General features: G+C 30.7%; 1 protein-coding gene across 2 annotated transcripts in view; it reads left to right on the forward strand.

Annotated features, from left to right (window-relative positions):
• Positions 1-487: 487 nt before the first annotated feature.
• Positions 488-12,001, forward strand: part of LOC134692780 (zinc finger transcription factor lin-29-like) — an 80,177-nt gene continuing 68,663 nt past the window's right edge. Inside the window, exons 1-2 of one of the 2 annotated variants that reach the window (XM_063553310.1) lie at positions 488-653; positions 10,638-10,822. In XM_063553310.1, the coding sequence (XP_063409380.1) occupies positions 10,648-10,822 (175 nt within the window). In that variant the 5' untranslated portion in view covers positions 488-653; positions 10,638-10,647. Of the gene's footprint in view, positions 654-9,960; positions 10,823-12,001 lie in introns of those variants that run through there. The other variant, XM_063553309.1, reaches the window with a different exon arrangement.

Consider the following 12,001-nt stretch of genomic DNA (forward strand, 5'->3'; position numbering starts at 1 on the left):
AAAACTTATATGTACAATTAAAAAAAAATTAGATTTGGAAAAGCACTTCACTGCTATAGATACTTGAACCATGCATACATTGACCTGATATATATTATTGAATTTTGTACATGAATTATTGTATCAATTTTGTTTGTGAAAACAAAAAACTTTTATTCATTATTATTCATTGGACACCAATTTTGGTGAATATTGTGGCTGATAGTTAACTGCGAAATTAAATAATTTATGAATGACAAATTTCCTATTGGCTTGTATGCAAACTTTGACACAACCACAAAAAAAAATATCCATGAACATGTAAGTTTTCCTTAATCCATGAAAATTGGTACCAACGAAAATCAGTGAATCCACAGTTTATGCAAATGTATGTATTACTCTTTTTTAGAATTGTTGCATGCAAATGTATGTCTCTCTGATACCTGATACTGGACATGAAATATTAGTCACATCAAGTGTGTGGAGGCAAAACTTAAATATGTTGATACATATCATTTTAAAGAATTGATTACTGAGATGTTCGTCATTCAAACAGAAAAAGACATTTGGATACAGTACAGAATGTTACTGTTGCTGATGCTGTTGTCATAGAAACACTGAGATATTTCATCATAGAATCAACCAAAGATTAGTTTCCAAATAACATCCTCATAGTAAGTATTTAAAAATTTCTATTACATTTATAAACTATACAAGTAAAGTATCATGACATATACAGGGGGTATCTGCATTGAACCAAATCTAAGACAAATAGCAGTTGAGGTAGTCTACATTCTGGTATCAGCTGGTCTGCCAGCCCAGAGGGCTTCATTTGAGTAATATATATTTGCTAGTTATTCTGATATTTAGGTGTACATGTCTGTCTGGCAAGTATTATTTTAAAGTACCATTGATAAATGTTAATTTTAAGTAATTTAACTGTAATTAGCTTGGTTTCTTTAAGTTAAAGTTTAACTGTGTTATACAAGATGTATGGAATGATTGTAAGGTAAGGTCATGCCCATCTAGCAGGGTTCATCTTACATTGAACTTTGAAGGATCTTATTACATGAAGTGCACTGGACTCCAATCTTAATGGACTAGAAATGTCAGTTTGCCTATCCAAAGTCGGGGTTTTTCTCTGGGCACCCTGGCTTCTTCCACCAATAAAAACTTGCAGCCATGAAATTGCCCAAAAGGGGTGCTTAAAAGTGTCATTGAAAACTAAAAAAAACCCAAATCAAATATTTTTAATGATACTAAAGAAAACCTACTTTTCTGTTTAAAAAACAAGGTCTCTCTCAGTAAAACATGACCATTAAGATTTGTACAATAAATGTGAATGATACAAACAATATAAATAAAAGATGATGGGTATGAGATAGATAGCTATATAGCCAACATTTTTGAATATTATTAAACTTAAAAGACTTTCAACTTTCGTATATATTTATTCATTTGGATTGGAATGAATGATAAAGATTTAGATGGACACTTTTTTGTCAACTTAAGGAAGAAAAGAGAGTTATTCTCTACAATAAGGAACTAAATCTGTGATATTTAATTACATTGGCTTTTACCTGTATGTCATATATATATGTAGCTATGTATGCATTACTGTAAGTTAAAATATTTTGTTTTGTTATATTCGAGAAAAATGAAACAGGAAGGATGAAAAACTTATATATTTAGATTTTGCCAAGTGATAGTTTTATTATTGTCCATTTGATCTCAATGAATCTTCAATAATAAATTGTTCAAAATTTCATATGTGGTAGCTATATTTTATATTTATGATTTTTGTGTTTAAAAATACAAGCTCTAACAGTTTTGGCTTGCAGGTTTTGTATGGGAATAAAAAAAGCTGACCATAAGGTCTCTAATGTAAATATAGTTTATAAAATCCAATCTTGATACTAAGGGAGGTACATATTACCACTTCATAGCCCTTTACTATAGCTAGCAGTACCTTCCACTCAAGTATGAATGAAAGTCACCCTTGAACAAGGTGATCTTTATTCCAATTTGAATTATGATGTGTAGAATAATCTGAAATATTTATAGAACACCTGACCAGTTGCTGTCACTGTCAAATTCATTAACTTAGCTTTTAATTTGCCTTCAGTTGAATTTGATGCGTTTTGTTATTTGATTTTGCCATGTATTATGGACTTTCCTAATTGATTTTCCTCTGAGTTCAGTATTTTTGTGATTTTACTTTTTATACAGAAAGTCCAACATTAAATCAAAATTGAAGTTAAAAGTTTTTAAAATTGCTTAATTGAAAATTCTAAGATTAATTGTCAGAATTGTCTACTATTCTTTGATAAATATACACTACAAAATAAACAACAAAAGTTTAATTTTCTGATCTCAATAATTTATTTTTTGAAAATTTGTATATCTCAAACCCACAAATGGCCACAATACTATAAATGTTTTTCATTTATGTTCAGTTATCAAACTTGCTTGATTGTTAGTTGTTAAAAAATATACAATAAAATGTTTTTACATGAATTAGAATTTATAAAATATATTAAAATTTACCATTTGCGAAAAAGGGAAATGTTTTAACCTATCTGTGTTAAAAAAAGACATATAGTTTTATTGAATTATCTCCCCTTTACCATTCAATTAAACTCATTATTGGGAATGTATTGGGTCAAAGTACAATGTTTTATGTATGATACTGAAAATTAAATTAAAAATTAATTAAAAATCTCAAGTAAATTGGTCAAGTGAGGTGATGAGGTTTAATTTTTATCGAATTATCTCCCTTTAAACTGTATTTATTTAGAAATTTATTGGGGAATGTATTGGGTCATAGTATTATGAAACTGAAAAAAGATACAGAAAATGTTGATAGAGATATTAATGACATAATCTCGAGTAAAATGGTCAAGTGAGGTAATTAGGTTTAATTATTTTTGAATTATCTACCCATTACAATTAATTAAAATGTATTTTTGGGGAATACATATATATTGTCTAAGTTTTGTGATACAGAAAAAGATAGAAACTATTGATAGAAAAATTATAAGAAAATCTCACATAAATTGGTCAAGTGAGGTGATGAGACGAAGAATATTAATTATTATTTGATTATCTCCCCTTGATGATTTAATTGAACTGTATTAATTGGGGAATATGTGAGGTCTTAAAAAAGATGTAGAAACTGCTGATATTAAATTTATCAGAAAATCTCAAGTAAATTTGTCAAGCTAGGGGATGAGGTTTATCTATTATCTTTGAGTTATAAATATTCATAGAATTCAAAATGTATAATATAAACCGCACAAGAATAATCGTCTGCAATCTTTATAAAAAACGATGAAATCATAACAGTAATGAATGCACTGTAATTAAATTATTAATATTATAAATTCCAAATAAAATTTTAAAGAGTTGTTTTTATATCTGCATTTTCTTTTCAACTCTCAATAGGGGAGATAAATATTATTAATTATGATGTTTTGTGATAATGAACAAACTTTATATTATTTATGGCAGTCTCAATAAAGTACAACAAAGTAAAAATGTTTAGGAAGAACTTTTAAATATTCCCTGGTGTCAGTGTATGCATTTACATCCAAATCTAGTCATATCTTGTCTTTGAAACTGTTTGCCAATCCACCAGAGTTCAAATGGCATTGGTTTAAGCTATGTAAGGTCACTGTACAGCATTCAACTTATTTTTAATAAATTCTATGTTGATATTGTGTAACTACAGCAAACAGGATTCATCTATAATCCTTTCGTTTAATTTTAGTAAACCATAGATTGTTTAATGCTTGCCTACGTAACATCCAGTGGCAAATATTTCATGTATGTTCAGGATGATGTGGACCTGAAATGTTTTTGCTTACTATCTTAAGATTCATTTTTGGGTCTAAAGCTAAGTTCAGTATTTTTCAATCTTTTAGTATTTGAACTTTTTGATTGACTTTCAATTGAAAATTTGTACCAACCATTATGCAAAAAATGTACTAATTTTTTTTTTAAGATGATAAAATGAAATAAAAAAGAACCAAGAATCTGTGAATACTGTACTTGTACTTTTTTTCTCTGGTACTTATTTTTGCGAGTTGTGTATTTCAAACACGTTTGGGGGTTTTATTTTCACGGTTTTATAATTATTGCCTTTCAGTTGAAAGGTTTGACTTAGATTGGGTTTTTATTTTTCGCGAAAATAAACCAACTGCGAAATTCGTGAAAAAAATTACACCGCGAAAATAAGTACAATTACAGTATATAGGATATCAGTTCTTATAGAAAGTTTGCACAAGTTTTTTAAAATTCCAAAAACAAAATGTAAAACAAATTAAAAGAAAATGTCTATTTTTGGAGATCTTCTGTTTTTAAAAAGGGGGGGATATATTTATTAGTTGAGACGAGAAATAGATTATGATATAAACTGTATCTTGAGTATGGTAATGTCATGTTTCTATTTCACCATTATTGCCACGCATATGAAATAGGAATTGACTACCTTACTTGAATACTTTTCAAGAAAAAAGGGGGGATGTGTATACTTGTTGAGACCATAAATAGATTATCTGTATCTTGAGTACAATAATGTCATGTATCTACCAAGGGATCACTCATTGTTATGTTTGATGATGTCTATAAGATTTGTGATGTTATGTAATCTAGACGTAGATCAAATGATCAATACGAAAAGTATGAATAAAAAGTTTTATGCAGGACACGGCAAGAACAAGTTTTTATCTGTTTATTGCTATTTAATGACAAAACTGTGTCATATGTTTGATAGTAGAAGTATAACATATGGTTATAATTTATTGTAATTTGAATTTTTTATTTTAACGTAAAGTTACTTCAAAAGGAATGAAAATAATAAAGGACTGCTGTTCTCAAAAGACAGATTGATTCAGAGTTTTTTATTTCCTTATTCATATTTGTTATAACTTTAAATCAAAGATTTGGAAGTTGATAGAAGGGGATACTGTTTAATACTGTATTGTCTAATTTTAAGTTTGTTTGTCTGTTGAGTGTCATTTGTCTGTTTGTTTTTTTGTCTACAGAGCCTCTTTGTATGACAGTTTGTCTTATAATATAGTGTCTATGTCTGACTGTCTGTCTGTAGAGTGTCTCTGTTTGTTTGCTTGTCTACAGAGCCTCCTTGTCTGACAGTTTGTCTGCTTACATTGTGCCTGATTTGTCTGATTGTCTGTCTGATTGTCTGTCTGTGGAATGTTTTTGTTTGTCTGCAGTCTGCAGAGCCTCGATATCTAACAGTTTTTTTGTTTATAGAATTTCTCTATCTGACTGTCTGGCTTTGGAGTGTCTCTGTTTGTTTGTCTGTCTGCAGAGTCTCAATATCTGACAGTTTGTCTGTTTATAGAATTTTCTGTTTGACTGTCTGTCTTTGGAGTGTCTCTGTTTGTTTGTCTGTCTGCAGAGCCTCGAAATCTGACAGCTTGTCTGTTTATAGAATTTCTCTGTCTGAATTTCTGTTCTTGGAGTGTCTCTGATTGTTTGTCTGTCTGTAGAACCTTTATATATGAGAGTTAGTTTACATTGTGTCTTTGTCTTTCTGTCAGTATAATGTCTATGTTTGTCTTTCTGCACACTGTCTCTATTTCTGAGGGGTTTTCTGTTTATAGATTGTCTATGTGTGATTGTCTGTCTGTGGAAAGTTACTGTTTGTTTGTCTGCAAAGTTTCTATCTGACAGTTTGTCTGTTAACATTGTGTCTCTGTCTGTCTGTCTGTCTGATTAGTGTCCTTGTTTGTTTTTCTACACATCCTATGGTTTACATTGTGTTTCTGGCTGTCTGGCTGTCTGTCTGTCTGATTGTTTGTAGAGTGTCTCTATTTGTCTGTCTACAGAGGCTCTATATCTAACAGTTTGTCTGTATATAGAGAGTCTATCTGACTGACTGTCTGTGGAATCTTTGTTTGTCTGTCTACAGAACCTCTATATCTGACAATTTGTCTGATTACATTGTGTCTCTGTATGTCTGTCTGAAGAGTCTCTATATCTTGTCTTTGTTTGTCTGTCTACAGAGCCTCTATTTTATTGACAATTTGTCTGATTACATTGTGTCTCTGTGTGTCTGTCTGCAGAGCCTCTATATCTCGTCTATTTACATTGTGTCTCTGTGTGTCTGTCTGCAGAGCCTCTTATCTCCCCTATTTACATTGTATCATCTGTAAAAGATATGTGGTATGATTGCCAATGAGACATCTCTTCAAAAGAGACTAAAATGACACAGAATTTAACAACTATTACTCATAGTAATGGCTCTCAACAATAAGAAAAACCTATACCTCATAGTCAGCTATAAAAGTCTACGGAATGTCTTGAATTTCATGTCACCATAATGGCCTTCAACAAGGAGCAAAACCCATACTAAAAGTCAGCTATAAAAGTCCCTGAAATGTCTTGACTTTCATGTCACCATAATGGCCTTCAACAATGAGCAAAACCCATACCTCATAGTCGGCTATAAAAGTCCCTGAAATGTCTTGACTTTCATGTCACCATAATAGCCTTCAACAATTAGCAAAACCTCATAGTCAGCTATAAAAGTCCCTGAAATGTCTTGACTTTCATGTCACCATAAAGGCCTTCAACAATGAGCAAAACCCATACCTCATAGTCAGCTATAAAAGTCCCTGAAATGTCTTGACTTTCATGTCACCATAATAGCCTTCAACAATTAGCAAAACCTCATAGTCAGCTATAAAAGTCCCTGAAATGTCTTGACTTTCATGTCACCATAATGACCTTCAACAATGATCAGTACCCATACCTCATAGTCAGCTATAAAAGTCCCTGAAATGTCTTGATTTATATGTCTGACACCATAATGACCTTCAACAATGAGCAATACCCATACCTCATAGTTAGCTATAAAAGTCCCTGAAATGTCTTGACTTTCTTTCAGTTTAATGTCTTTGTCTATCTGGTCATTGACTCTGTTTTCCTACCACATGTTACTTTCACTGTCTGTGTTTAACTGTAGAACAACAGCCATGTCACAAAATATAGAACCAAATCAATTTGCCTGTCTATCTATATGTGTGTCATTTTCTGACCTACCGTCTGTGGTACTGTGTTATGTAACTTTTAAACGTCAACAAGATGTATTACCAAACTTTTTAAAAAATTTATCTGGTCTTTTTCAAATCAGGAAACATAATTATGAACGAGGCAAAGATAACCCTATTTAAGGTTAGCAGTCATACTTCAAGCGGAGTTTAAGAGTCTGATCAAAATAACTTTGATAGTCATTAAAGACTTAGATATTGAAGAAATATTTATGCAGTTAGCTTGATTTTTCTATCAGTTTATACAATATTTTATTTAATTAAAACAATATATATTCATATAGTTTAAAATCTGATAAATGAAATAAATTCAGAAACAACCAAATTGGTTTTATTAATCTGTCTCCTTTTTCTTTTAAATTTATTTGTGCTGAGTGTTTGGAACCCCCCTTTTTTTTGGCCGATCAATGCATTTGAATGGGGACATATAGCTGGAACCCCCCCCCCCCCCTTTATCCTGGGTTGGGAACCCCCCTTTTTAAAATGGCTGGATCCACCACTGATAAGTGTAAAAAATAATCCCTGCGTAAAAATTTCCATGTTTGCGGCAAGTTGGTCATCTACAGTTATTCAATGCTAATATTATCACTGTGGTTGTGGGTTTTCAAACCTTATCAAGGAAAGGTACACTTGACTTGACATAACTTAATTGAAATGTCTGTTTTCCTGCAAAATATCCAGGTATACTCATTCTCCATCTACCAATAAATTACAGCCATGATATAGCCAAGGGTCAATAAAGTGGTGGTAAGTACCAACTGTCAATCAATTAATTTAGGACAAAATAGATATACGGCCTTTTATAGCTGACTATGTGATATGGGCTTTGCTCATTGTTGAAGGTGTACAGTGACCTTTATTTGTTAATTTTTGTGTCATTTTGTGTCCTGTGGAGAGATTTTTTATTGGTAATAATACCACATCTTCTGTTTTATATTTTGTACTTTGAATCAATAGAGATTTATAAAAGAGATGTATATGTAACATTACATATATATTGTGAAATTATTGTGACTTATTCTTATTTGTTGTCAAATCAAAATTACATGCTGTCATGTAAAAGGAGTAAAAAGGGTGTGGTATGAATAACAAATTTCTAGGATTAATTTGACCAGTGAATTAAACACAATTTCCACTGATATGTTATAAACAGCTGTTGTATAGTACAATTTTAGAATTAAACTACTAAATCATTTGTGTAGCCTGATTGCCTACATTTCATGTACATCGACATACATGAAAAGAAATCAGCTGTTGTTTTTTTTAGTATGACAAATGTAAAAGCATATCGTAAAAGTACATACAAATTAAAGTTTGTTTGAATACCTTAAATAGATTGAATTTTTCACTGCTCAAATCATCACAGTAATTGTATTTAATGAAATGTGCATGTATATTACCTCAAAAACCAATATGTCTATCAAGCCCACGTTCTGTTTCATAAGATACGATCAAACTTTTTCACATCTGAATAAATTTTGTCAAAGTTAGATTTGAGCTATTTTATATATTATATCAATAAACCTTTAGGTCAGAATAGACCTGAAAAAAGATTCTCACATGGGTTACGTTTTTTTTTTTATGTCTTTCGGCATATAGTTACTATTAAAGCTTTTGTGGCAGGAATTTGTAGCCCAACACTTCAATTTAAACCTTCAACATTAAAACACTCTTTTTGGCTCAATTTTAAATTTAAAAAAAACCCAACCAAATGTGGTTTGTTGTGTGCTCTAAAAGTGCCTTGTTGACTTGTTAATTATTTTCTATCCATATGTTAATGTTGGGCATACCCAGTCCAATGCCCCCCCTCTACCCCTCCCCCACACTTACTCCCCAAACATATTTTAAAAGCTTTTGAAACAGATTTAGACACATATATTGTCAAAATAAATTAATTATTAATTACTTCCTTATTTCCTATTCATCCATCTCATGGTGAATTTAGATACAGGCAAATTGTGACTTATGATGAACTCTTTAGAAATGTGATTATGGTCTCAAAAATATACTATGGCCTCACAGTGAGCGCTTTGAGTTACTGTTACTGACTTTAAAACAATGCTGGCTGGCATAGAAAATAGTAATATTTGTGATTTTGATGTATTCCCTCTTCTCTCTCTCTCTCTTTCTTTCTCTCTCCTAAAGATCATTAATTAACTAATTCTTTCTCTCTTTTTTTTCTGAAATTCTTTACATTATATTCTTTCCTTTTTATCTTTCCGTTTTCTTTTTCTCATTTCCTTTTAATCCTCATTTTTAATTCCACCACACATCAGGAAATTCCGTTTTCTTCATTTTATAACCTTTTACATTAAGAATGTTTATTCTGATAATTAAGATTACATTATCTTCCTTACATAAATATTAAAATTTCATATAGAATGTTTTATCCATTAAAATCATGCTTGTGTGATTTAATAGTACACAAAATGAAAAGAAATGCATATGAAAATGCAGTTGCTTTGTGTAAAACAAAATAATTATTTTAACATGAAATTGAATTCCCATTAGAAATTTTCACATTTTAATTTTTTCTCAAGTATTGTTTCAATTGTATAACAATTCATTTCAAATCAATACAAATTTGAACATTTATCCCAACTGAATAAAAATTTGCAATTTTGATGCATATTTCTTTTCAATAATTTAAATGATTTTCATCAATAAGTAATTAAATCTTCATATGTGCAGAACTTGAGGTATTGATCCTATCTAATAAATTTTGTTACGTAATATTATATTTTTGTGTTTATCTTGTATCAAATAAAAAAAATAAAGAGTTGGCAATACAACATTTTAGTAGAAAAAATCATAAGGCTTCTCATGACTGCACAAAATGCACATTAAAAAAAAAACTCTAATCATTCAAGTTTACACTCTATAAATAGAATTACACCTTGCACTTCACAATTTCCTGGTTTGGGGGATTTTAAAAATGTACATGCATGTCAAATTTTAACACAAAATTGATTTTTAAAACTTTTGGTTAGCTACTTGACTGCAAACCTATTTTTTGCCGTAGAGCTAGGATTGATTACGTAATCGTACTTCAGTAGTATAGGAAGACAAAATTGCAAACTCTATGCAGACCTGTGTTAAAATTGATTAGATGCACATTAAATGCAGAATTTATTATTCACAGTAGGGCATTTCCTTTCAATACGAACAGATGAAATTTACATTCAGTTGATGGTTCTTTTTTATTTGAACTAGATCTTGAGTTAGTAATTGTTTAATTGAAATAGAAATATTAGGAAGGACCTATTAGTACTGTTATAATACTAAATATGTGAATAAGACACAAATCTATATAAGGTTGAATTAGTTCACTGTGTAAATTATGTGTAGTGCAGAAAAAAATGTGTGCAGCTGCAACGAATGCATGATTGGATTTAGTGAAATTACAAGTGCATTGCAGATCTGAATCGTAACATTGATTTTTCTTAAGGATATATTTAGTGTCACTTTGAAACTTTAATCATCTTACGCAGTAGAGAATAAGACTGGGTCTTAAGAGAATGAGATGGACCCATGGTTTGAGAACTTTAAATTGATGTTAACATATTGGTTGATGTCTAACAGGGATCCGACAATGGCTGAGGCAGCTCTGACGTCTAGAATGGCACAGCCCTATCTACAGTCGGCGGGGATGGACATGCAGCCGTCCACGACATCGAACCAAAACATCACAGCTGGAAACTTTCCCATCCCATCATCTGTCCACCACCGACCACCAACACCATCACAATATCATAGACAAGATTCAGGTTTGTCTTCATTTTTAATTTAGAAAAGGGGGGATAAAAGGGGGGGGGAACAAGCTTTATTTTTAATAAAATATTTACTTTCTTATGATAGAGAGACTTATTCTTCACCTATTAGACAGACGGGGAATTTGACAATGTATGAACTGTTTGTACCAAAAATAAGTATGTCATTTAATTACATGATACACTACATGTTACGAAATATTTTCTCACCATTTTTATATAGGTACATGTATAGGTATTTTTAATCAGGTAGAATTGGGATATTCTTTATTTAAAATTGACTTCTTGTTTAAAAATATACCTCTTTCTCTAACTTTTATTTTATATACACAGTACCTCAGACTTGTTCAATTTTTTTAATTTTGAGAACATTTTTTTTTTTAATTTTGAGAACAACTCTTATTTTAAAATTTTACATATTTTATATCATATGATTGAATTATGATTTTTTTTTTTTTTTTTTAATGAACTCAATTAATAATTTTCCATTATGGTCTAAAAACTTCTGTTAAATTTGCTGTTTATTTTCTAAGTAATAGAAAAACTAGGGCATAGTATGATATTTAATTGAGTGGAAGTAGAGTTGTCTCTGTTTAATAACATTATTTCCAAGGAGTTTATAACCTCCAAGAGTACTTAGGGTATATAGATAAATTATAACCTTGGTCCACCTGTTATGTAAGTTACCCCTGCCGTTGGATATTTCATTTTAACTATACAGTATATATTAGAGGTCTTCACATACATTATATTTAGGCACATTTAAATCAAAATTGCATGTTGACAAAATGGTACATCTCAAGTCTAAAAGCCTGATGCTACAACTCTTTGAAGAGATCTGTTTGAAACATCCCCCATAGTTTAATTTTAAAACACATCAATGAATTTCATGCCTTGAGACATGTATCTACTAAGTAGTAGTTTTCTTAGATTCTACTTATGGAAAAAGTTCTCCTGATGGCATTACAAATTTGTTCTTAATTTGGGAAAACAAACTAGTCTTTTGTAACTTGTTTTCCAAAATTAAGAACAAATTTGTAATTTGTAAAGCAACCTTAAGAATGTTTTGAGATAACTTCCATCCTCCTCATCCAAATGAGTACTTTTAATATGGTTATGTGACTGTCCTAATGCATAGAAACTAGTTAGTTCTCAAGATAAGGGTGGACAACTCTC

The sequence above is a fragment of the Mytilus trossulus genome, chromosome 12 (assembly GCF_036588685.1).
Source record: "Mytilus trossulus isolate FHL-02 chromosome 12, PNRI_Mtr1.1.1.hap1, whole genome shotgun sequence".
In the NCBI taxonomy this organism is placed as follows: domain Eukaryota; kingdom Metazoa; phylum Mollusca; class Bivalvia; order Mytilida; family Mytilidae; genus Mytilus; species Mytilus trossulus.